Source organism: Xyrauchen texanus, chromosome 7 (genome assembly GCF_025860055.1).
Source record: "Xyrauchen texanus isolate HMW12.3.18 chromosome 7, RBS_HiC_50CHRs, whole genome shotgun sequence".
NCBI classification, from domain to species: domain Eukaryota; kingdom Metazoa; phylum Chordata; class Actinopteri; order Cypriniformes; family Catostomidae; genus Xyrauchen; species Xyrauchen texanus.
Window position 1 is genome coordinate 38,472,454 of NC_068282.1, and position 27,367 is coordinate 38,499,820.

The window sequence follows — 27,367 nt, forward strand, 5'->3', positions numbered from 1 at the left end:
TACTAGGTAACCAGAGGCCTTTGGAAAATACAGCACAAGCTGACCACTAGAGTCCCCAAGCCTTTCAGTGAAAACTGGACCAGTTGACTGCTATTGCCCTGTGTTGATACACCATAAGAGGATCATCTGGGCCCAATTCTTTGGTGAATTTAGAATAGCTTGGTCAGAAAAAGTCACTATGTAGCAAGATTGGACTCAAGATGGGGCCAAGTATGCCTGCTGCGTTGCGAGCTCCGACACAATACTGCAGTTTATTGTTTGTTTTGTTTACAGTTTTTAGTTTTTTTGTCTTGGATGTTGTCTGCCTTATTGTATACGACCAACAAATGCTTTTGGACATTGATTCTGCAATTACACACCGAAAACCGGACTTCAAATTCCTCAATGCCGACACGCTGTTTACAAACACACTAGCGGAGCCCTTTGTCTGGGCTGCCCGGCCGCAGAAACGCAGAAGGAAAAGGGGAAAAAGAGCCGGCGTTCTCATCAGAGTAAGAATACCCAGTATACTACTGGCAAATGTTCAGTCTCTGGACAACAAGGTCTGCGAGATGAGAGTGCGGATCTCTTTCCAACGAGAGACGAGGGACTGCTGCATTATCTGCCTTACGGAAACTTGGATGTCTGCGGAGATTTCAGACTTGGTGGGAATCCACGGGTTTCTCCGTGCACCGAACGGACAGAGTAAAAGACCTCTCAGGTAAAAGCAGAGGTGGCGGTGTATGTTTTATGATCAACAAATCATGGTGTGATCAGAGGAATGTACATTTTATCAAGTCTTTTTGCTCTCCTGATCTGGAATTTCTCATGCTTCTGTCTCGACCATTCTGGCTACCGAGGAAATACACAGCGGTCATTATTACTGCTGTGTACATCCCCCCACAAGCCGACACTGACCAGGCACTCAAGGAACTGTATGGGAGTATAAGTGAGCAGGAAACCACGCACTCTGATGCCACGTTCATTGTTACCAGGGACTTTAACAAAGCCAACTTTTAAACAATCACACCAAAATACCACCAACACATCAGCTTCAACACACAAGGGGACCGGGTTTTGGACCATTGCTATTTCTGGGATGGCTACAAATCCCTCCTCTGCCCACCATTTGGCAAATCAGACCACTCTTCCTTTCTGCTTCTGCCCACTTACAGGCAGAAACTGAAACAGGAAGCACCCACCCTCAGAATGATCCAGTGCTGGTCGGACCAATCAGACTCTATGATACAAGACTGTTTTGATCACGCGGACCGGGAGATGTTTCCGGTCCACCTCTGATGACGACATTGAGGTTTATGCTGAAAGTGTAACATGTTTCATCAAGAAGTGCGTAGAGGACGTTTTTCCGACCAAAATAATATGGATCTACCCCAACCAGATCCATGGGTTAACGGCGATGTTCACGCGGCACTTAATGCGCGGACCTAATTCCGGGAACGCGGAGGAGCCAGTTATGCCCTCCGTAACACTATCAGAGCAGCCAAACGCCAGTACAGGCACAAAATTTAAGGACAGTTCAACACCACCGACTCTAGAAATTGTGGCAGGAATTAACATCATCACAGACTACAAAGGGAATAAAAACTCTGCTGTGAACACAGCTGCTTCTCTCCCGGATGAGCTTAATAAATTTTATGCTCGTTTTGAGGAAAATAACATCGCCCTCACGGAGAGAGTACTCAGAGGATGGATCACTCTCCGTCTCTGTTGCGGATGTAACCCGATCCTTCCGACGGGTGAACATCCGTAAAGCCGTGGGTCCAGACGGCATTCCGGGCCGCGTCATCAGAGTGTGCGTGAACCAACTGGCTGGTGTTTTTACGAACATTTTTAACCTGTCCCTCTCCCTGTCTGTAGTCCCCACATGCTTCAAAACATCCACCATTGTGCCTTTCCAAAAGCAATCAAAAATCACTTGTTTAAATGACTAGCGACCTGTTGCTCTGACCCCCATCATCAGCAAATGCTTTGAGAGGCTAATCAGAGATTACATCTGCTCTGTGCTGCCCACCTCTTTGGACCCATTGCAGTTTGCCTACCGCAACAACCGCTCCACTGATGATGCCATTGCATCTACAATACACACTGCTCTCTCCCATCTGGAAAAAAGGAACACATATGTGAGAATGCTGTTTGTAGACTACAGCTCAGCATTCAACACCATAGTGCCCTCCATGCTTGATGTGAAACTTCGGGCTCTGGACTTAAACAGCTCGCTGTGTAGCTGCATCCTGGACTTCCTGTCAGGCAGACGTCAGTTAGTTAGAATGGGCAGCAACATCTCCTCATCACTGACCCTCACCACTGGACCCTCACCACTGTGTTCTCAGCCCACTCCTGTATTTCCTATACACACATGACTGTGTGGCAACACATAGCTCCAATGCCATCATTAAGTTTGCTGACGATACGACAGTGGTAGGTCTGATCACTGACAATGATGAAACAGCCTACAGAGAGGAGGTGCACACTCTGACATGCTGGTGTCAGGAGCACAACCTCTCCCTCAACATCAGTAAGACCAAGGAGCTTGTAGTGGACTTCAGGAGGAAAGACAGAGAACACAGCCCCATCACCATAAATGGAGCACTGGTGGAGAGAGTCAGCAGCTTCAAGTTCCTCAGTGTCCACATCACTGAGGAACTCACATGGTCCGTCCACACTGAGGCCGTTGTGAAGAAGGCTCACCAGCACCTCTTCTTCCTGAGACGGCTGAGGAAGTTTGGAATGAACCACCACATCCTCATACGGTTCTACACCAGCACTGTAGAGAGCATCCTGACTGGCTGCATCACCGCCTGGTACGGCAATAGCGCCGCTCAAAAATGCAAAAACCTGCAAAGGGTGGTGCAAACTGCCAGAAACATCCTCGGAGGTGAGCTTCCCTCCCTCCAGGACATATATAACAGGCGGTGTGTCAAAAAAGGTCGGAGTATCATCAGAGACTCCAGCCACCTGAGCCATGGGCTGATCTCACTGCTACCATCAGGCAGGCGGTATCGCAGCATCAGGACCCGGACCAGCCGACTACAAGACACTTCCCCCAAGCAATCAGACTTTTGAACACTTGATCTCTCATGATCAATATACACCAGTACTGCACTTTATTAATCTTATATCTCACACTGGACTGTCATAATTATATTCTCCACAATACAACTACAGTACATGTATTTATTGTATGTACAATCTATATTGTGTGTTTTGTTTACTGTACATTGTATATTATTATTGTGTTGTGTAATTATGTGTACATTTGATATGTAAATTGTGTTGTGTATATATGTTGTTTATTGTAAATTGGTATATGTCTCGTCACTGTCATGACTGCTATGTTGCTCGGAACTGCACACAAGACATTCACCTACTGTTGCACTTGTGTATATGGTTTTGTGACAATAAAGTGATTTGATTTGATTTTGCAGCCATCTAATGTTACCCAACACAACTTTCTTAATGTGTAATAATTCTTTTATCCCCTGAGATACAAACATTCTGTTAGATTAAGAAACTTTTTAATATTTTATACATTTTCAAGATGAACATAATAATACAATTCCTAGCAACTATTTTAAGCAGAGAATGTCCCTCAAAATATAGTTAACATGTAAAAGATATAAAATTTTACCTCAATGTAATTTGTTTTCTCATGACATCAATGATCTATATTTTCAACAATGAATACATGTGGAAAAACTACTTCACAAACCTATGGATGTGTATAGAGAGAGCTCATTCCTCAGTCGCTGCACCAGCTCACAAAGTTCCTCCTCCTCTTCCATCTCTGAGTCATCAGAGATAGAATGCTCTTCTTGTGCAAAACCATGCAAGGATGGCTTAAATAAAGTAAGATCTTGTCTTTCATGCAGTAGCTCCTCCTCTTCCTCCTTTAGCCCCTCAACCTCAACCTCCTCAGTAAACGAATCTGTATGGACTTCCAGCATCAAAACACTGTCTGTGTTGTCCAGATATGTACAGATGTCCTCTGATGCCCCATAAAGAGTATCCACCTCCTCCTCAACTTCTTTTTCTTCCTCCTCTGTTCTTTCCTCCTGATATACTTTTCTCCCCTTCTCAATCTCATCCTCTCCACAGAAGCTGTCATGAGGTGTTAAACACACTTGTCGTGTCCAGTCATGCTCACTAATGCTGTCTTCATTTTGTGGGAGAAGTCCTGAGAGAGAGGGATTTTGAGACTCGCTTCTGAGTGTATCTCTGTCCCTTAGAGTCAATGCCTGTGACAAAGACAACAAACAACAATTAAAGAACTTGTATGTGTGTTTGGATCCATTGCTCGATCATAACTATTTTTATTATCATCTTCACCATCATAAGCATCATTTTCATCTCTCTCTGTCTCTGGCATTGTTCGGAAAAGAATACTACTTTACTACATATCTAAGATGTTTATGACTTTATTTCTTCTTCTGAACACAAATCACACACACACACATACACACGCTCTGTATCTTTCTCAATATACTGTATATCTGCCATGTTCTTCCACCATCTCACATTTCTAACTATTTCCAGTTCTTCTTCCAGATGCTGGTTATGTTGGCTTAGTGTCTTCATCATGGTCTTCAGCTCAGTGCATTTGTCCTCCAGTGAATCATGCTCTGACTGGGCTGCAACTCTCCATACCTGAAACTCTTTCTCCAAGAGCCTAATCATCACATTAACCCAAAACATACAAGTCCACTTAAATAAGAAATTATACAGAAAAATGAATTCAAAAGCTAACAAGGTTCAAACACACACAATGGTCTTACATGCATGTAAGTTTTCTCTTTCATTATGAAAGAGGGCCTACCATTTATCTCTCTGCAGATCCTTCATGTCTTTCTGGGTAACACTAAGGTCTTTTTGGAGAAGAGCTGTTTCTCTCTATAAAACCATAAACATAAAACATTATCCACAAGGTCATCATTTATCATGAGATTTACTGTATTATCCAAAGAAGTGTTACGGACCGGACCAGAGGCCTCAGACTGTCAAGGGTCTCCAGCTGAGAGGCCAGCTGTGTCTATCACTTAGAAACCAGCCACTGTAGATATACAATTTATATAGATAGTTGAACAGTGCTTAAATTTGTGACTACTGGCATAATGCAAAGTAAGTGAAGAAATGAGAAAGGTAATCTGTTCCTGGCCCCTCCTCAGCACTTATAAACTGTGCCTTCTGAAACACATTTTTTGCAGTTTTGATGTTGTATACTATAGTCATTGTACATTGTTTAACTGCAACTTTGTGACTTTAAAATAAAAAACATTCTCATTATTTGGATATTTTATCTTGCACTGCGACAACAGGAGGCCTACAAAGTCACTGGAGCATATAACAGTTATACCTCAGTTAGTTCTGGTCAAATTGGACAAGAGGCGTTTCAAGAGTGCTGATATATCAGACCATCAGAACTAGGATGCTATACTGTTCGTATGCCTCCGCTTCTGTTCGTGGCATTCCAAACTAACATGTAAGAGCAGTACAGATACAGGAGAGCAGCTAGATGTGAATTTTCATCAATCTCTGTGACAATAAAGATTTGATTCAGCAGGTAGCAACAAAAGACTTGTGCTTGCTATGAACCAGTTGAGCTGATGTTGACAAATGTCTTTGGTACACATGTAACCTCGGTTCCCTGATAAAGGGAACAAGACATTGCAGTAATTACTAAGGGGAGTCCTTCTTAGATGACCTGGTTGAAACCCTTATACAATCACGCCAATCCTCTGATTGGCAATGGTGTTTGAGCCCCGCCCCTTAAGGCACGTAGTTGGCCTATATAAGAGGGCACTCAATCACCAATTCTTTAGAAATGTCTGACAGAGGGACAAGAGTGAGTCACTTGTATCTTGAAACTTTGAAGTAGTAGTGCGCCAAGCTTTCGCAAAGTCTCGTTCTTTAATGACCCATATAGATACACACAGTATGGTTTTATTAAGCCTTTCACAACTATGGTTGGAAAAGTAGATTTTATTTATTTATGGGAGTGCTTATGACTTTTAAAGGGGCAGTTCAACAATAACAGCATTTATACAGGTTACTGAGTTGATTATAGTTGGTAGCCCACTTGTAATGAGGGCTTGGGCTCACCATCCTGCTGCCAAACACATGTCCTGTAAGGACAGACCATTTGTCCATGCCCATGAAGAGGCCCTGCCTCTGGTTGAATATGCTTTGACACCAGTAGGGCAATTCATGCCCTGTGATTCGCAAGCGAGGGCGATTGCATCAACAATCCAGTGAGAAAGACTTTGTTTGGAGACGGACATTCCTTTTGTGCGTCCTCCATAACATACAAAGAGCTGATCTGACAGCCAAAACTGAGCCTAAACAAGGTTTAATTGTGACTTTTGACAGATCTGGACCAAACTCCAGGCATTAGCTGTCAACTGACAGGACTCAACCCATGATCATAGTGAAGCAGAAGTGTGTAAGCCCCCTAGAGCAACAGTGACGCTTCACAGGATGTGTAAAAACTTTGAGACTTTTGGACCCATCTGGTAGGGACAATACATTTTTAATTGTGGCTTTTGACAGATCTGGACCAAACTCCAGGCATTAGCTGTCTATTGACAGGACTCAACCCATGATCATAGTGAAGTAAAAGTGTGTAAGCCCCCTAGAGCAACAGTTGGTTGGTTGGTCCAACCAGGATGGTTCTTAGAGGTTGGATCATACAGTATGCCTCATTCATCAAAAAATCCAAAGCACGAGAACTTGCATAGTTGGTAGGGAATACTAAAAGAGCCGAGGCAGAGCAGAAGTGCCGAATGTCATCTGATGGCCTCAGAGAATTGAACCATTTGAAATACAGATGTAATACTATTTTGTCGTGGAAGGTGGAGTTTTTTCTATTCAGGGCAAGACAGTCATACTTTGAGTCGGCGGACAAAGCAGGAAAAAAATTATATTTTAAAGGCTCATTATTATGGTTTAGTATTTCTCTGTAATATAGAACAGTGTTAGTAATTTACTTATAACATTCTTTCTCAGTCCTGGAACTTAAACTATTTTCTGATGCCCCCAACATATATATATATATATTTAAGTAATTAAATGAATATCATAAACGTGTGACTAGTCCACTAATGGCTTCAATTAACGACTACTAGTCGACTAGGAAAATCTTTGGTCGGGGCAGCCCTATTAGGAAGGTTAATGTTATTAAAATGAATTGTATTCCAAACTTCAACTACCAGCTACAATTTCTCCTTGTAGATGTCCCCCTCTCTTATATCAAGCAATCTGATAGCATAGTCAAGTCCTTCATTTGGAATGGTAAGCATCCCAGATTACATTTCAATAAGTTACATAAGCCGATTGACATAGGTTGGCTAGGCCAACCCAAGATTTTGTTTTATTATTATGCATTCGGTCTCAGACATTTGGCTCATTGGTTGATTCCACCTGAGAAAGTCCCTCCCTGGTTTTGTATTGAACAGGAAGTTATTGCCTCTATTTTGGCATTGCAAAGCCTTTCTATTAAACAAACCAGATAAGTTAAGTTACACCCTGTTATCTCACATTTGCACGTAGTATGGAGAAAAGTGTCCAGAGTGTTTAATTTGTTTTCATTAAAGCATTTATTAAATGTTGCCTCGAGCATATGGCTGAACCCAAAATTATGTATTAAGTCCCCTTTCTGCTGGTCAGAGTGGATTGTGAGGGAGGTTAATACGCTCGGTGACCTATTTGCAGGGACGGATTAGGACTTGCAAAGGCCCTGTTATCTCAAAGGGCCCCCCTCCACCCAAATGTTGTTGGGGGGGGGTATAGGGGTTTGTTGTTCATGCCCAAAAGGGTTTTCAAGCAGGGGATCACCAAACTAGACTGTGCATCCTTAAAGCCCAGGGCACCCCTGGGCATTTAAGGGCACCCTGGTTGTCAAGGGCCCCTGGGCACTGGCCCCATTGGCCCGGTCGGTAGTCCGTCCCTGCCTATATGAGAGTGGCGTGTTGAGATCGTATGAAAATATGGTTCAACATTTTATGATTCCCAGATCTCAGTTCTTTAGGTATTTAAAGCTGCGCCACCTGCTCTGATCTGTTTTTGGGAGTAGCATACACCACCCTAAACTGCAATGGTCCATCTGATACAATTTAAGATTTTACATCGAGTCTATTGGACCACCTCTAGACTGTATAGGCTTGGTCTTAAAGACAGATTTCTAGTTTAGACTTGTACATTTTTGTTGTATACTTTTTTGTTTATTAATTGGTTTTATTTTTATGTTCTAATTGTTGGCGACCACTGTAGTGCATGTTTGTGTCGGGGGAGGGATTTAATATGTATAATTGATTCCGTATTTTAAGTTGTGTTTGTTTGTCTTATGAATTGAATCAATATAAATGTTAATAACAAAATGAGGCCAAAGCCAATATGAGTGTGGTCTTTAAGGAAAGCACCCGCAACTATACAGATTCCAATGGCTCGAACAGGGAGTTTGTGAGTGTCTGTTGTGCTCAGATGATGGGTGCTTACGTTTTGGCCACGGTTTGCGTGGCTTTATAGATGGCTCAGTGGAAGCTTTCGGCTGTGCTGGGGCAGTGAGCGATGGATTCTTTCCAGGCACTGACCGGAAGTAGATTCGATGGTGTGCCGGGAAAGGGGAAGACGAAGAAAATGGTCATTGAGCTCCCGCTTATATAGATCCTTGCCAAATGCAAGTCTAAAGGGGTGGGGCTCAAACATCATTGCCAATCAGAAAATTGGCATGATTATATAAGGGTTTCAACCAGGTCATCTAAGAAGGACTCCCTATAGTTCTTACAGCAATGTCGAGTGAACTGAAACAAAAGGGCACTGCATTGTCAGTCAGTGCGCAATGATTACTATTACACTATTGCTGAGAAATCAAGTTAAACTAAATGCTTGAGCATTGCTGCCGATCACAGCTGAGAGTCCCAACAGATGGTGTAATCATACACGCTCAGGGCCATCCTGATACCATGTTTCAGAGTTGGAAGAAGACGTTGTACGGTGGGCTAGAAGTGGTGGTGGCGTAGTGGCTAAAGCACAGGGCTGTTAATCAGAAGGTCGTTGGTTCGAACCTCACGGCCACCACCATTGTGCCCTTGAGCAAGGCACTTAACTCCAGGTTGTTCCGGGGGGATTGTCCCTGTAATAATTGCACTGTAAGTCGCTTTGGATAAAAGCGTCTGCCAAATGCATAAATGTAAATGTGTTTTCATTCAAAGGCAAAGAGCAAATGTATGATCTTTGAGAAAATCAACATATGAACTTCCTCACAATTAGCAACTCTTCCTGAGGCACCACAACCAACTGAGCAAAGATTGCAAATTCACACCTCATTGTTGCCCTTCCATATCTGTCCCATTCTCCCCCCTCTCCTCCTCATCCATTCCCCTTCAGCTCAGAATCACCTCAAACTCACCTAAGATCTGTATGTAACAAAAGACCATATCTGATGTATACAAATAATGTAACTAGTGTAACATGTTTGGTATCATTTAAAATGTCTCAGTGCATCTGGAATAGTGTCCTTTTTCCCAGGTTTGTAAAACTTAATGACAACAAAGTTATAAGGTCTTTGCCAAATACTGAATAATTCTGGAGGTCTAGCCCCCTGCTTAAAGGTTTAACACCAGGAAGTCAAGAACCCATTCACCCCCAAATTCTCATTGTTCAAAGGATAATACCATTTGGTACACAATGTGTATTCTTTCTGGATATATAAGGAAAGCTGGCCCAGAGCTCAGGGTTCTCTGTATTCAGATGATCCCACACTTCAATGTGTGTAACTGTAATAATAGGAATCTGCATTCAGATTTCCCATGCTTTGCAATTACATGTAGTTTTCTCAACTGCCAGGTATGGTCTTTGACTTGTTTCTGTAACTTATGTTTTAAATCCTACCTGGCAAATAAATTGTTACTTTTGGATTTATTCTGAATTCCTCTGAAATAATTTATATCAATGCTGGGTCTTTCAAATAGGAGAAACCGAGCAGGAGAATACCATTTTAAGAATCAAGTATTTGAACCTCATAATTAAACACAAAATGAGGGGAAACACTGCAAAAAGGTCCACTTTAAACAAATAAAATAAATGATTTTGTTGAAATCATGAATGAGCATTTGCACTAATAACAATGTCATTTATATATAAATTAAGAATTATATATACTGTTTTTAATAAACCCCTTTAGACTTGTAATTAATAAATTAATTAAAAGATAAAATTAGAGTAATTTAGTTGCAAATATAAATTTTTTTATATCAAGAAATAGCTATTTTAATAGTGAAAACCTAATTACTGATATCAAAACTTAGCATTTTCACTAGCAGTAATTCCATTGCTGTTATAAAGAATGTGCATATTTAACTTGTGAAAATTAAATTATATAATTATATAATTCATATCCTGCACATGATTATAAGCCCATTCGGCTTCAAATAGAAACCATCAAAGGACATACATTTAGTATTCTGTTCAGATATACTGTAATGCAGGTAAATCACCTGAACCATCTCGGTCTCTTCTGTCTGTAGACCTTTAGACTCTACTGTAACCAAAGCAGAGGCATCAGAAGGACCTGTTTCAGACCTTGGAGCTTCCCTTGTGTCAGGAGCTTCTACAGACTGTAGAACTGGAGATGGGGTACTGCATATGCACATACATATTAATCATCTGTATGCTGTCATACATGTATGCTTGCTCACTTGCTTCATAAAAGTAATAATTGTTCTCTGTTTATTATTTACGTCACACAGAAAAACGTCTCGGTTACTTTCGTAACCTCCGTTGCCTGATGGAGGGAACGAGACGTTGTGTCAATGTAGTGACACTAGTGGTCACTCTTGGGAACCCAAAAACACCTTCAAATCTTTGAGAAAAGGCCAATGAGAATTGGCGAGTAGAATTTGCATGCACTCCCCTGGACATACGGGTATAAAAGAGAGCTGGAATGCAGAGTTCATTCAGATTTTGTGCTGAGGAGCTGAGACAAGGTCCCGGATATTACAGCGGTGTTGTACAGCCTGTGGCAAGAGGGACACAATGTCTAGTTCCCGCCATCAGGGAATGGAGTTTACGACAATAACCACAATGTTCCCCTGCACTCATTCGACATTGTGTCGATGTAGTGACGCTAGGGGTCCCTATACGAAATGCCACAATGGCTGAAATGTGTTACGTGAACTGCCGATACAGTTGTAAGCAAGCTACTGCAAACGTAGGAACAGAAGCACTTGGACTGCAAGTCGCCTCCCCATACTCCCCAAAAAACATGTTGTACTTCCCCACATCCTTGGGGAGAGAAGAGAAGTATCTATTATGGGAGCAGGCTGTGCCAGCCACAGTATTTTCACTCTAAGTTTTCTCTCCACAGATTATTAGATTCGGCTGGGGCCTCTAAATGCTCATAATATGTGCTGGAGAAGGCGTCTTTTCCTTTCCAATTCTTTCAGGGAGAAAAGACACCACAGAGACCACACCCTTCCCCGAAGGGGAGGTAATCATATGGCAAATGCTTCACATGGGCTCAAGGTCGCACATGGAAGAGGCGCAGCGGTAAGTCCATCGAAGGGGAGGAGCTCTACAAACACAGCGACCGGGCCAAAGAGGGCTCTGCCCAAGGGAGACGCGGGTCTATGAAAGGGAAATGTGTCGTGGAAGATACATCACAGGAAATTACCAGGGTAACCGATAACTGTGGAGCACTTACCCCAGTACAGGGCATGTTAGCACACGTACTGTCGGTCAAACTACAAATTCCTCTACTGAATTCGTGAGCCAGAGGGCTTGGAGGAAGGACATCCAGGGTTCACAGATCATGAACACACATGGGAGAGAAGAGCGCACGGGAGCCACCACCCCCCCAGCCTCTCCTGCAGGAAGGAAAGCACAGATCCGACTGCGCATCTCTGGGGTTCTTAGCGTCAGGATGAACACCACTAAGCGAACACATGCCACTTCAGAGTATACAGCTGCCTTGTAGAAGGAGCCCCAGCCTGAGCCATCGTGTTTTCCACTGCGGGCGATAGACCACTTAAGTTTTCTGCCTCCACTCCAGGAACCAGACGTGGAAATTCCAGAGATTTGGGCGTGGGTGCCAGATGGTGCCCCATCCCTAAGAAAGAAGATCCTTCCTCAGGACAATTTGCCAGGGAGGCGCCTCAGCCTGGCTTGGAGGTGTCTGTCGGACCACGACATGCTTGGACAATTGCTGTAGGTGGGGACTCCAGCCAGCAGGAACACAAGGTCTGTCCAAGGGCTGAAGAGGTGGTGGCAGGCAGGCGTAACAGCCATGCAATGTGTGCCGTGGCGTCATGTGTAACTCGGGACTCAAGTCTGAAGCTGTGCTGTAGCTGCCTCATATGCATCAACCCGAGCAGCGTGCTATTGATGCCGCTGAGGATGCCATTTGCCCCAGGAACCTCTGAAAGTATTTAGTGGGAACGCCATTCTCCACCTTGATAAGTTCAGGCAGTTCAGCACCGACTGCGCATGCTCGCTTGTGAGGCATGCTTACATAGAGACTGAGTCCAACTCCATACCGAGAAAAGAGATGCTCTGAACCGGGGAGAGCTTGCTCTTTTCCCAGCTGACCCAAAGCCCTAAACGGCTGAGGTGCATGAGCACTAGGTCCCTGTGTGCACACTGTAACTCTCAAGAGTGCACTATAATCAGTCAATTGTCAAGGTAATTGAGTAAGAGAATGCCAACTTCCCTTAATTGGACAAGGGCTGCCTCTGTGACGTTCGTGAAGATGCGAGGGGACCGGAAAAGGCCGAAGGGGAGGACCTTGTACTGATAAGCCCGACCGTCGAACACAAAGATAAAATCGAGAAGTGAAAGTCTGCGTCCTTCAGGTCTACTGCCGCGAACCAATCTTGATGCCGGATGCACTTCTGCGTCAGCATCTTCAACGGGAGTCTGTGCAAGGCCCAGTTCAGAACTCGCACGTCCAGGATTGGCCGCAACCCACCACCCTTCTTCGGAATGATGAAGTAAGGGCTGTAACAATCTTGCCTCCCCACGTCTGGAGGGACAGGCTCTATCGTGCCCTTCTGAAGAAGGGCCACAATCTCTGCACGTGGGACAGTGGCATTCTTGACCTTCGCCGACGTGAAGTGAACGCTGCGGATCCGGGGCAGTCACCTGGTGAATTGAATTGCATAGCTGAGTCGGATGGATCTAGCCAACCAGCGTGATGGGTTGGAATCCGATAGTCGAGCGTCCAAACTCCGGGCAAGTGGCAGTAAATGAAGGATCACATCTGACGTACCTGGGGGTGGGGCCTTATGGCGGGAGGGAGCAGGGAATGCTGCATAGGGGAGCTATGCTCCAACCCGGGGTGGCTGCGCTGAGGGAGCCCTCAAAGCACTTACCTTACTCTGCGCGGCCGGCGTAAGGCGGACCAGTGACTGAGGAGGAGGGCCTCTTGGGCCATTCTCGGAACTCGTCACCACCGGCTGGCCACCGGCAGAGGCGACCTAGTCCTAAAGGCTCGGGAAGGGAGTGCTGGTGACTCCGCCAAGTGCCGGTGTTCAGCGGGCACAGGTATGCCGCAATCGCCTTATCCACCTGGGGAATCGCAGCATAACTCTCGGCCGTTCCGAGATGAAGGGTAGTGAGAGGGGGTGAGCTGAAGGATCGGGTTCGGCAATGAAAGATGCCTTCCACCAGCTCGTCATGCACCTCCGGGAAGAAGGGGACTGGAGGGGGCATGGCCGCAAGCGGCACACCGACCCGAAGAACCAGTCGTCAAGCCGGGAGTGCTCAGGGGCGGCTGGAGGGTTCCACTCTAGCCCGACACCCGCGGCGGCAAGGGCAACCATGTCGGCCTCAGACTGAGCTGGCATACCCAAAGGCACAGCCCGGTGGAGTCCTCTGTGTCTGACATCACCAAAGCAATCTCCGATGTAGCGATCGACATCTCAACCAACCCGCGAGCTCCAAAAGAGACATTAGGCTGGCACTGAGGTGAGCTGCCTGTCTCATCCCAGAACTGGATCCACGGGGGATTACCCAGCGGAACTGAACCCATAGAAGCCCCGAATGACCAGCGGAGGGGACAGCTGAAGTGGCTTTCTCCCGGGAGAAGGAAATCCACGACCGCAACGTTGCCATGGTCATGTTCTCGCAGTAAGAACATGAACCATTCATGAACGCTTCCTCAATGTGATTACTGCCTAGATACGTAAGGCAGCGATTGTGGCCTTCAGAGGCGGAGAGATAACGACCACACCCAGGAACTACACATAGAAGAAAAGGCATCTTTAAAAAGACGTTCAACGTCAGTGCGTTTACTCTAATAGAGGAAATATTACTCTTTAGAGGAGAAATACACTGTTTTAGCATTGTTGAAGCACCCAGGGGCATTTCTCTGCACTAAGCGTGCAGATGGAGAGAAAGCCGCTGGAATGTGCCATATATCCAACAGCAAAAGTTTCTTTAGAGGTGAATTGGAACAGCAGTGGATTCAGCTCGCTGATACACAACCGCTCGGCTACTAAGAAAAAGTCTGAATGAACTCATTGGCCTTTTCTCAAAGATTTGAAGGTGTTTTTGGGCACCCAAGAGCCCCTAGTGTCACTACATCAACACAATGTTGAGTGAGTGACAGAAGGGGAACAAATTAATATACATCTGTACCTATTCTGCAACTCTGCGCTGGATGTTGCTCTCAGGGCTCTCTTTCTCTCTGCCTCTCTCCGGGTGTGATATCGAGGCAGCAAAGCAAGTCGAGCACTGAAGGCCAGAGACGCAACTGACTCTTTCCAGGAAGGCTAAACAAATCATAACACACACTCTATAATGCAAGAAGTGGCAAGAATTAGCTGGCTTTCTGTATTAATTGGTCATAAAATGTGATCTCATCTTTATCAAAGTCACAGGTATAGACAAACACAATGTGCTTAAGCTAACAATACACAAGCATTTATAATATTTTATATTTTTATTGGTCACATCTCATTAAATTCACAGTACTGTGGAAAAAGTAATTAAACCCGTGGATTTAATAACTGGCCAATCCTCCTTTGGCAGCAATAACCTCAACCAACCTGTTTCTAGTAGCTGTGGATTAAACCAGCACAGCGTTCAGAAGGTATTTTGGACAGTTATTTCTTACAGAACTGCTTGAGCCATATTCTTAGGATGTCTGGTGTGAATGGCTCTCTAGGTTATTCCATAGCATCTCTATTGAGTTAAGGTTTGGGCTCTGACTGGGCCACTCCAAAAGGTTAATTTTCTTTTTTAGAAGCCATTCTGTTGTGGATTTACTTCAATGTTTAGGGTCATTGTCCTGCTGCATCACCTAAATTCTACTGAGCTTCAGCTGGTGCACTGCCACCCTGACATTATCCTGTAGGATATCTTGATAAACTTGATAAAAAAAACTTTTTATAGCATACGTAGTGCTGCGTGTTCTTCTCAATTCAACCTTAGATTCATCAATCCACAAAACATTTTCAACAGCATTGTGGAGCAGCAAAGTTTTTGTTGGAAAGCATCAATTTCATTTGTGGTGTCCTGCCATAGACACCATGCCTTTTTAATATTTTTTGTATAGTAGATTCATGAACAGAGATGATAACCAGTTCCAGTGATTCCTTCAGGTCTTCAGCTGTCACTCGAAGGTTCCTTTTTACGTCATTGAGCATTCTGCGGTGTGCCCTTTTGAGTCATCTTGGCTGAACGGCCACTTCTATGGAGAGTAGTCACAAATCATGTCCATTTATAGACAATTTGTCTAACTGTGGAAAGAGTAAATATCTAAACTCTTTGAGATAACTTTGTAACACTTTCCAGTTTATGCAAAGCAATGATTCTTGACCGTAGGTCTTCTGAGATCTCTTTTTTGTGAGGCATGATCTACATCAGCAGAAACATCTTGTAAATAGCAAACTCAAAATGTTTGAGTACTTTTTATAAATTAAAGTAACTCTAACCCACACCTCCAATCTCATTTAATTAACTGTATGCTAGGTTTGCCAACTCCTGACTCTAATTGGCTTGTGTTGATGTCATTAACCTAGGGGTTCAGATACTTTTTCCAACCTACACTGTGAATGTTTGAATGATGTATTTAATATGTACAATAACAATATAATAATTTTGCATGTTATTAGTTAAAACAGATTGTGTTTGTTCATTATTGTAACTTAGATGAAGATCAAAACAGATTTTAAGACAAATTTATACGTAAATGCAGGTAATTTCAAAGGGTTCACATCATTTTTCTTATTTATTATATACTTATATTTATTTTCTTGAGTATTATATACAGTGGCCCCAAAAAGGATTTGAACACTCCAACCACACTAAAATATATGAATGTCCTTGCTTTATGTAACAAAATATCAAACCAGGTGGCATTTATTTTTAAGAAATATGCCTCAAGCACACTTTTCAAGCCAAACATTTACAAAAAGAAGTTTGTTATGTTCCAAATTATAAAACTTTAGATATATTGACAAAGTATTTGAACACTTAATGGCCGTCAGAGTAAAGATGCGGTCACACTAGACTGCTCCATTTGTATCTAATCATCTCTCTGTCGCTTTGCTGTCTCGGTCACCTTTATCCCTCTCGAGCTTCATCAGCCTAATTAGGGTCCGGGTGTGCGGAATCATGACTTGGCCCCACTCGGATAAATTTTCTCTAAAACTGCAAAAACTGTGTCTGTGTAAAACTATCAAAATTCCTGTGTTTGTTTTTAGGAGACCCGCACCAACAATGATACTAAACCAATGGTTTGAGTTGGGACTGTCTGACTGTTTGAACAACACCTTATTTGGAAAGCTGTTAAAAAAAAACATTGTTTATTTTTGCAAGTCTATTCGTTGGTGCTAGTGTTGCGGGAAGTACATACTTTTTCTTAAAAATAAAATTCCAGGTTCAATAGAAGTTAAGATCAATCAACAGCATTTGTGGCATATTGTTGATTACCTCAGTATTTAATTTTGACTTGCCCCTCCTTTTCTTTAAAAAAAAAAAAGCAAAAGGGGGCCTACGAAGCTCAGCAAGAAAAGACGCTGACTACCATACCTGGAGTCGCGAGTTCGAATCCAGGGCGTGCTGAGTGACTCCAGTCGGGCTTCGGAAGCAACCAATTGGCCCTGTTGCCAGGGTGGGTAGAGTCACATTGTGTTAACCTCCTTGTGGTTGCTATAATGTGGTTCTCGCTCTCGGTGGGGCACATGGTAAGTTGTTTGTGGATGCTGCAGAGAATAGCCTCCAATCGTGCAAGGTCTCCGCGGTAACGCACTCAACAAGACACGTGATAAGATGCGCGGATTGACTGTCTCAGACGCCGAGGCAACTGAGATTCATCCTCCGCTACCCGGAATGAGGCAAGTCACTACGCCACCGCATGGACCTAGAGCGCATTGGGAATTGGGCATACCAAATTGGAGAAAAAAGTGGAGAACCCCCAAAAAAGGTTAAAGTGAGGCACTTACAATGGAAGTGAATGGGGCCAATCTGTAAACATTAAAATACTCACTCTTTCAAAAGTATAGCCACAAGATGTAAACAATATACTTGTTAACATGATTTTAGTGTGATAAAATCACTTACTTACCTTTTCTGTGTAAAGTTACAGCCAATTTTCCAAATTCATGCAGAGACAATGTAACGCAATAAACCTTAAATCCCTAAAATGACTATAAAAACTATGAGTAAACAACTTTATAGCTCAAATAATACATGAGTTTTAACAGAATAAGTGAGTGCTTTTATAAAATTATAAGATTCACATTTCTGCCTTTTAACGCTCCAAAAATTGGCCCCATTCACTTCTACTGTAAGTTCCTCACTGTAACCTCAAATAAAAAAATTTAAAGAAAAGGATGATGTCCCAGAATGTTCCTTTAAGACCAGTTGATTACAATGAATAAATTAAACAAAATGTTAGTTCTGAGAAAAGGTCTCACATAATTTGTTTGCAGTGGCCTCTAGGCCTGATATTTTTACTGTAAACTTTATACTATATTGACATTCAGATATGTTGACATGTGACTTAGGCGTCCAAATGATTTTAGGGGTCACTGTATGTTTATTTATGTATGTAAGACATCATTTGATTCCCGGACAACATTACCTGAGTGCAGTACTCCAGTACAGGATGAGATGGTTTGTGTTTCCTGCTGCGTCTCTCAGTCAGAAAGCAGTTTTGGCACAGGTGTACATTCAGACACTTGAGGCAGCGATACCTGTGGAGGTCATTCCAGGTCTTACCAATATCATCTTCCCAGGTACAACAATACATATCAACACCAATGCAAATTATATAAATCATGTACAGTATAATGAGTCATTTAACAGTAATACCCTCAAATAAAAACTACAATCAAGGATCTATGTCAATGCTGGAAAAACACACAAACACTCACGTACCTGAGACCAGTGATAGGAAATTCTTTACAGGCATGGCAGCGGACTCTGTGCTGTACAGCCTCACTTACTGAAAGTCTGTAGAGAGTGGAGAGCCATAACAACAGACGGGGTTCTGATTGTAGCCAGCTGATAAAATGTTCCTCACTCACACTTCCACTCATTACCTGAAAAAACACACAAAATAAAGCCCACAATTTTCTACTTTTTTTTGGGCAAACTTTTTATTTCATCTTAATCAACCTGACTACATAAATTACACCAGCAAAAGTACATTTTATGGGTTAGATCAAGTAGAAATTAGATATCTGAGGTAACAAACACTCTTTTTGGAGAATGTATTATAGGCCTACCCCACTGAAGCAGGATGACACTGCAGTTTCAGCAGAACCAAAAACATGGTTTCCCTGAACCACTGCTGGAACCTTAAACACCAGATAATTGTGTGTTAGACATTTGCTAGTAGTATATGTAAGATGTCAACCAATTCATTTTTTCTTATGATTACCTTTTCCTGGGTCTCAAAATTGTTCCCTCTCGAGAGGTCTCTCCTATTGCGTAAGTAGCTTATGCTATGGGAAAACTCAGTTTCTCGAGAAATATTGAAGTCTTTATGTAAAACGCATTGCAGCTGCACAGCATACAGCAATGAGCGAGGCAGCTCGGTCATTGGCTGTGCTGCGGCAACTTGCTTCGAACCAATGACGGGCGACTCTGAACAGCGACCAATGGCAGCGGCGCTACCAGCGGCTCAGAGCCCGCCAAGATGGCGTGGCTAGGGCTATATATTAGGCGCCCGTCATGAGAGTTCTTTAGATTTAATCTCCTTCAGCGAAGACCTTTTCTTCGCTGGATCCTCCGGATTGTTGGAGTCTTTTCAGCCGCCGTTGACAAGCCTACAGCAGGACTGCTAAGAGGACGCCGGCGCCTTCAGCCGCTTCGAAGCCTTCTGCTACGCCATCCGGCGCGATCACTGATCTCCTTTTTACTCTCAAGTGTTCGCCTCTGCGACGCTTTTGATTTAAGTAAAGAGCAATTTTCGAGCGTTGTTCCAAATGCCTTTAACCTGCGCCTCGTGCAGAGGCCCTCTTCCTGACGGGGACCGCCACGCTATCTGCACTCGCTGCCTGGGACCTGACCACGCAGAAGCTGCTCTCATTCAGGGCGGATGCCCGAATGTGACTCCCTGGGCCTCGCCGAAGCTGCGCTGCGCTTTGCCGCCGCCAGAACGAGCCTGCTTCCACCGTGCTGCCGTCTCCTCCGCTCGAGCCGCGCAAGAAAAAGCACCGCACACAGAGGCTGCCAGAGCACACGGAATTCAGTGACGCCACGCCGGGCCAGTCCCGCGTGCTTCACCACTACCCAAGATCTCCCGCCGCCAGTCCATTTCACGCAGGCGGACCAGCACCCTCCAACAGAGCGGTGGGTCTCGTCTCGCTCGGGCGCCGGGATGACGGTGAAAAGGATGACAGCCTTTCTATTGACGCTGCATCCGATGACTGGCCGGGCTCGGCCTTCGACCCGCGCCGTCGACATTAGCGGACACGAGCACGGGCACCATCATGGACTCTGAGATCGTCCGCGATCCTGTCCAAAGCCGTGGAAGACCTCGGGCTCGACTGGTCTTCTCCGAAGAACCCGCCCAGCAGCCGGCTGGACGAGTGGTTCCTGCAAGGCGCCGGCAGGCCCCTCGACAGAGACCCTCCCCTTTCTTCCCCGAAGTTCACGACGAACTCACAAAGTCGTGGAAATCCCCGCACTCTGCTCGCCTGAAGCCTTCTTTCTCTTCCTCGCTCTCCTCGGTGGACGGCACGAGAGAAAGAGGCTACGAGGGAACCCCGCCCCTCGAGGAGGCTGTGGCCAACCATCTGTGCCCACCCTCCACCGCTGGATGGAAAGCCAAAGCTTCTCATCCCTTGAAGCCCTGCCAATCTACCTCAGCTCTCGCCGGCCGTCAGCGCTTCATTCCATGGCTGTTCTACAAGTTTATCAGGCCAAACTTCTCCGCACCATGGACGAGTCGGGACCTGAACCTGAGGCTTTCAAGGACCTGCGCAGCGCCACTGACGTAGCCCTGCGAGCCACAAAGGCCACCGCCCAATCCATCGGCCGGGCCATAGCTAACCTGACTGTCCTTGAGCGCCATCTGTGGCTGACGCTAACAGAGATGAAGGACGCGGATAAGGTGCCATTTCTTGACGCGCCTAACGCTCCAAGCGGCCTGTTCGGACCGGCGGTAAAAGAGTTTGCTGAACGCTTCACTGAAGCTCGGAAGGATTCGCAGGCTATGCGTCACTTCCTGCCCAAGCTCCAGCTCGTCTCAGAGCCGCCAGAGACCGCCTCAGCAGCAGCAGCGAGCCAGGGCGGCGCCTCCCGTCTCCCAGCCAAAGAGCAGACCTGAAACGGACGCTCGACACCGCTCGCATTCCGCTAACCGAAGGAAGACGCCTGAGCAACGGGGTCCTCGGCCCAAGATCGTGCTGAACCCGGAGCCTCGTAAGTCTTCCTAGCAATAAAAAGAAAAAGAGAGAGTGCGTGTCTCGCAAAAGCCGGACCACTCTCTCTAAAACGTGTGAAACATTACCCAGTCCCCTTACAGCTGGCTGGAAATGTCTGTACAGCACCTGCAATCAAACGCCGTTTTAACAGCAACACACAGAAATCACAAAAAGAGTCATTTTCTGCCTGTGTCACTAAGGGGTCACGTGTCCACACTAAAGTGCGCATTCCCACGTATCAATACTGTCCAAACAGTGCCGAATACTTCCCCAGCTCCAGCTGGACGCACCATATATGTAGATCGTGTGCCTATTGTCATGTATGCACCACTACATGCAAGCACCGTTCCCACAGTTATAAACACTTCCCCAGTAAAAGCGGGAAATACTATAAAGGTAGCGCGCGTGCCTGCTGTCCTGCATGCACACCCCTACACACAAACACTGTATGCATAGCCAAAAACCCCCCGCCGCGAGCGGGAGGCTTAATGAAAGTGGCGCACGTGCCTACTGCGGTATATGCACCCCCACCCATAAGCACTGCCCATACAGTTTCAAACAGTTCTCTGTCTCATGCCGCAAGCATCACAGATGCGACGCGCGAGCCAAGAAACTCCCCGCTAAGAGCGGGAAGCTTTATGGAAGTGGCGCGTGCCTATTACAATGTATGCACCCCCACCCGTAAACACTGTCGATACAGTTTCAAACATTTCTCTGTCTCATGCCGCAAGCATCACGGATGCGACACGCGAGCTAAGAAACTCCCCGCTAAGAGCGGGAAGCTTTATGACAGTGGCGCGCGTGCCTATTACGATGTATGCACCCCCACCCGTAAACACTGTCGATACAGTTTCAAACATTTCTCTGGCTCATGCCGCAAGCATCACGGATGCGACGCGCGAGCCAAGAAACTCCCCGCTAAGAGCGGGAAGCTTTATGACAGTGGCGCGCGTGCCTATTACGATGTATGCACCCCCACCCGAAAACACTGTCCATACTGTTTCAAACATTTCTCCAGCTCATGCTGCGAGCATTTCGGAGATAGCGCGCGTGCCTGTAATCTCACACGCACCCCTGCACTCGGCACTCAAGAATGCTGCTCAGCGCGCGCCCGCGCCTCTGACAGCTGTAAGATCAGTGTTAGCACAAGGCAATTTGCCGGTGGGGCCCATACGTCACTGCGACACGCCCCCAGCCAGCATTCAGCCCATATCTGTGCGAGCAAAAGCCTGGGAAAAAATCTGCGACATGCCGAAATGGGTTTTGAACATAATAAAACACGGTTACTCGCTTCAATTCGCTCGCAGACCACCCCGCTTTTCAGCGGTGGTCGAAACGAAAGTGAGGAGAGATGTGTCACATGTTCTACGCACCGAGGTGCTCAAACCAATAGAGAAGGGCTCTATAGAAACTGTTCCTCCCTCTATGAGCGAGGCAGGTTTTTACAGCCGCTATTTTCTCATCCCGAAAAAGGACGGTGGCCTCCGCCCCATTCTAGATCTCAGACATCTAAACAAAGCTTTAATGATTCGCTCGTTCAGAATGTTAACGACCAAACATATCCTCGCGCAAGTTCAGCCCGGGATTGGTTTCTATCAGTGGATTTGAAAGACGCTTACTTTCACATTCGATAGCGCCTCATCACAGGCCTTTTCTCAGATTCGCTTCGAGGGACAGTCATACCAGTACACAGTACTACCATTCGCCTATCATTGGCCCCCGTACATTCACGAAATGTATGGACGCAGCACTTTCCCCCCTGAGACAGCGGGGAGTGTGAATACTGAATTACCTCGACGATTGGCTAATCATAGCACATTCAGAGAGTCAATTAACGACGCACAGATCTTGGATTATCAGCCATCTAGAATGCCTGGGTCTGAGAATCAATTTTGCAAAGAGCGTGCTATCCCCCAGCCAGAATATCTCCTTTCTGGGAATAGTGCTAGACTCAGTGCAGATGACGGCGCGCCTCACATCAGTGCGCGCGCTCTCTATTCGACGCCTTGCAACATTATTCAGACCGGGCGCGCGCGCCCCCGTCAAACGATTTCAAAGGATGCTCGGTCTCATGGCCTCGGCATCAGCTGTACTCCAGCTAGGATTTTTGCACATGCGTCCTCTCCAACGCTAGCTCAAGAGCCGTGTCCCCACTCACGCGTGGCGCTCGGGCCACTTTTTAATCAGAGCAAATCATGCTCGGTCTCATGGCCTCGGCATCAGCTGTACTCCAGCTAGGATTGTTGCACATGCGTCCTCTCCAACGCTGGCTCAAGAGCCGTGTCCCCACTCACGCGTGGCGCTCGGGCCACTTTTTAATCAGAGCAAATCACAGCTGTATAAAAGCCCTGACGCCCTGGAAAGCCATCGAACCGGCGTGAGTCTGGGCGTGAACACACGGATAAAAATGATCACGACAGATGCCTCCAAAATAGGATGGGGGGCCCTTTACGAGGGCAGGCCTGTCTCCGGCTTTTGGTCAAACCCGGAAAAGCGGCTACATATAAACTGTCTGGAAATGAAAGCGGTCGCCTTGGCTCTCAGAGCCCTGCTTCCGTACCTGAAAAACGAACACGTCCTGGTCCGAACGGACAACATGACGGTAGTATCGTATATAAATCGTCAGGGTGGACTCAGGTAGAGCTCCCTGCACTCTATGGACAGGGAGCTCATCTCATGGTCACAGCACCACTTGCGCTCACTGAGAGCAGCGCATGTGCCAGGCGTCCTGAACCAGGGAGCGGACATGCTGTCCAGAGACAAGGTTCTCCCAGGAGAATGGTCTCTCCACCCCCTGACGGTTCAGTGGTTATGGCAAACCTTTGGCAAGGCGGAGGTCGACCTCTTCGCCTCCAGGGAAAATGCCCGTGCTCTTTTCTTCTCAAAGAGCACGGACGCGCTCGCCCAAGTCTGGCCGAGCCGCCCCTTGTATGCTTTTCCCCCGATCTACCTCAGGTCATCAGTCGGATCAGGGAAGTGAAATGTGCAGTGCTCCTGGTAGCCCCTCTCTGGAAAAACCAGACGTGGTTTCCAGAACTGATGCAGATGATGCAATCTGGCCCATGGCCGATTCCGCTGAGGCTAGACCTCCTCAGGCAGGCCAACGGGATGATTCTTCATCCCCGCCCCGATCTGTGGGCCCTCCATGCATGGCCCCTCAACGGGTTCCCGAGAACCTCCCCAGTGGAGTTTTGAGAACCATCACGGAGGCGCAAGTGCCCTCTACGAGACGCTTATATGCCCAAAAGTGGAAAGTGTTTAGTGACTGGTGTGATACCAAGAGCTTGAACCCCAAATCGTGCGAGATACCAAGTGTACTTGCCTTTTTGCAAGAGCTGCTGGAGGCGGGCCGCACACCCTCCACGCTCAAAGTCTATGTGGCTGCCATAACGGCGTCACACAATCCTGATAAAGGACGTTCATTAGGGAAAAACGACCTAATCATTCGCTTCCTAAGAGGCTTAGGAGGATGAACCCCCTCGCCCCCTCGGTGCCGATCTGGGACCTGGCCACGGTCCTGGACGCACTCAAGAGTGCCCCGCTCGAACCTCTCCGAACCGTGCACCTTAAACAGCTCTCGCCAAAACTGCGCTCTTGCTGGCGCCGCCTCAGTCAAGAGAGTGGGCTACCTGCACGCGCTGTCATCAAGCTGCTTGCCTGGAATTTGGACCTAACGACTGCAGAGTTGTCCTTAGGCCAAAGCACGGGTATATTCCTAAAGTGCTCTCCACACCCTTCAGAGTACAGGTGATATCTCTGGCAGCCTATCGCCCCCAGCGGATCTAAAGCGATGCTAATTTACTCTGCCCGGTCAGGGCACTCAGAGTATATTTGGAACGCTCTGCCCCGCTCAGACAGACAGAACAATTATTCAGTATGCTTTGGTGGCCGCACTAAAGGTCTCGCAGTTTCAAAGCAAAGAATATCGCGCTGGATAGTGGATGCTATAGCGCTGGCTTATGAAGCCAAGGGCCTTCAATGCCCCTTAGGTGTCAGAGCTCACTCTACGAGGAGCATGGCCTCCTCGTGGGCGTGGTCGAGTGGGATACCCATTGAAGATATTTGCAGCGGCGGCAGGCTGGGCCTCGCCTTCGACATTTATCAGGTTTTATAACCTACAGGTCCCCTCATTGCATTCCAACATTCTATCAGCCTGACTGTAGAATGGACTGGAGTATGTATATGCTGAGCATTACCTCCTCCCTTATAGGTCCGTCTCTGACTGACTTAGAGGATTTTTTATGCATATCAATACATAGAAAAATCAGTACATAAGTTATGTGCTTGTGTTTCTACAATGAGCGCCCCACCATGGACCTCCTTGGGCCAAAGGCGCTCTGTATTTTCCCATTATATAGCTCGCCGTTGGCCGGCTTGTTGCATAATCACTTTGCTTTAAGGCTCAGGCATCCGCCTCTGGCTTTATAGAGCGAAGTCAGCACGCACAGCGTTTTGCATGGTATTCCCATAGCGTGAGCTTCTTACGCAATAGGAGAGACCTCTCGAGAGGGAACGACTCGGTTACTAACGTAACCTCGGTTCCCTGAGAGGAGGGAACGAGTATTGCGTAAGCTGCCGTGCTTGTGCTTGGTCAGTTCGCTTCAGTCGATTGAACCTAAAGAACTCTCATGACGGGCCTAATATATAGCCCTAGCCACGCCCATCTTGGCGGGCTCTGAGCCTGCTGGCGGCGCGCTACCATTGGTCGCTGCTCAGAGTCGCCCGTCATTGGTTCGAGCAAGTTGTCGCAGCACAGCCAATGACCGAGCTGCCTCGCTCATTGCTGTATGCTGTGCAGCTGCAATGCGTTTTACATAAAGACTTCAATATTTCTCGAGAAACTGAGTTTTCCCATAGCGTAAGCTACTTACGCAATACTCGTTCCCTCCTCTCAGGGAACCGAGGTTACGTTAGTAACCGAGTCGTTTTCTCACCTGGCTGAGGTCTTCCACCAGGACTCTGAGTCCACTTCGGCTGATGGTGCCCCAGTCACTGTCCGGATTGCCGCTGTAGCTTTCAGCCAGTCGGAACAGAGCTGGGGAGACACAAGCACAAAAAAACTATTGACATTTATTTGATTTTTATTATACAAAAATAAGTTATTTATTTATTATAAAATAAATTATAAAACATCACATATATTCCTCAAAATCAATAAAATTATTAGGAAATGTTCTGGTTGTCAATCTTTGAGGGAACATCATGTGCAGAATTAATATGATGAATTAAATGTTTCGTTACTCTGTTAGGATCAAGGACTAAAACAGAAAACGAATGAAATTTTTTGCAGAACGTAAATTAAAATGACAATCAGGGCCATAGCAAGTGGGGTGAAAGGTGGCTGTCACGGTTTTGTGTCATCTGCACCGTGTTTCGTGCCGTCTGCACCGTGTTTCGTGACGTCTGCCCCGTGTTTTCTGTTTCACCCGTCACTAGTCACGTCCATGTCACGCTCCCTTGTTGTCCGCTCCGTGTTTTCTGTCTCACCGCTCACACGTCCTGTCATGTCTTCCTTGTTGTCCGCCCGTGTTTCACTGTCTCTGTGAAAAACTACACTTCCCTTCTTCCCGACTTTTCCGGCCCCGTCACTGTGTTATTGTCCGCACCTGTCCGTCATTTTGTCATTACCGTGTCTCGTTATTTAAACCCCGCTGTTTTCCCTTCACCTTGTCGTGCTTTGACGTTTCTTGTTTGTTCTCATGTTCGCTCACGTGTATGTAGATGTTTGTTCGTTGTTGTCTTGCCCTCCGTGGATGTTTTCTCAACCTTTGTACCCCTTTGGATGTCTTTCGTGTTTTAGTTTAATTTTCCCATTGTGGACTTTAATTTGTTCCTGTGTTTGTTTTAGTTGTCTTTGTAAATAAAACTGTGTTTGGATCTGTCTCACTTGTCTGCCTGCTCCTGCTTCCCACACATTCGTTACAGTGGCAAAGATTCTATGGGCCCAAAGGTACAGGGGGGCCCACAATAAATACAAAACTGTATTTTGTATTATATGTACACTTAGCACAGAGTACTGTTATTTTAAAAATAAATTTTCAATCCTTCTTTTATTTAATTCTAACCGTTTACCAATTGGAAAGGAGGCTGCGGAATGCCAGAACCTGTGACTGTGTGCACTTGAGGGGTACTTCATATATTCATTCAAGACTTTGATATTATGTTTCTAATTCAATAACATCACACATTTCACAGTAAGTATGACTTATGTGTCCAAAAGTGTCCAAATACTTTTTGTGGCCACTGTAATTAATTGCAATAATAAGGAAGAGTCTTTTATATCAGAATAAGAGATTAGTACTGTGTTTGTGTGTGCTTATTGGGAACACACAAGTGTATGTGAAACAGACCCCTCTGTTTAGCTGAGAGAGTGTCTCCAGAAAGGGCGATCAGCGCAGCCTCTACTGACCTGAGCAGGATAACACCTGTCTGTTTTCTGAGAGAAAGCAAATATCTTCAATTCTACACAACTACAGAGATACATGACTATGATCATGTTG

General features: G+C 45.9%; 1 protein-coding gene across 1 annotated transcript in view; it reads right to left on the minus strand.

Moving 5' to 3' along the window:
- Positions 1-27,367, minus strand: part of dytn (dystrotelin) — a 36,474-nt gene that overhangs the window by 2,593 nt on the left and 6,514 nt on the right. The window contains exons 4-13 of the mRNA XM_052130830.1: positions 27,218-27,303; positions 25,802-25,902; positions 18,723-18,794; positions 18,373-18,536; positions 18,077-18,188; positions 14,626-14,759; positions 10,488-10,629; positions 4,814-4,887; positions 4,516-4,666; positions 3,710-4,235 (exon numbers count right to left, since the gene is read on the minus strand). Coding sequence (XP_051986790.1) covers positions 3,710-4,235; positions 4,516-4,666; positions 4,814-4,887; positions 10,488-10,629; positions 14,626-14,759; positions 18,077-18,188; positions 18,373-18,536; positions 18,723-18,794; positions 25,802-25,902; positions 27,218-27,303 — 1,562 coding nt within the window. The remainder of the gene's footprint in view (positions 1-3,709; positions 4,236-4,515; positions 4,667-4,813; positions 4,888-10,487; positions 10,630-14,625; positions 14,760-18,076; positions 18,189-18,372; positions 18,537-18,722; positions 18,795-25,801; positions 25,903-27,217; positions 27,304-27,367) is intronic.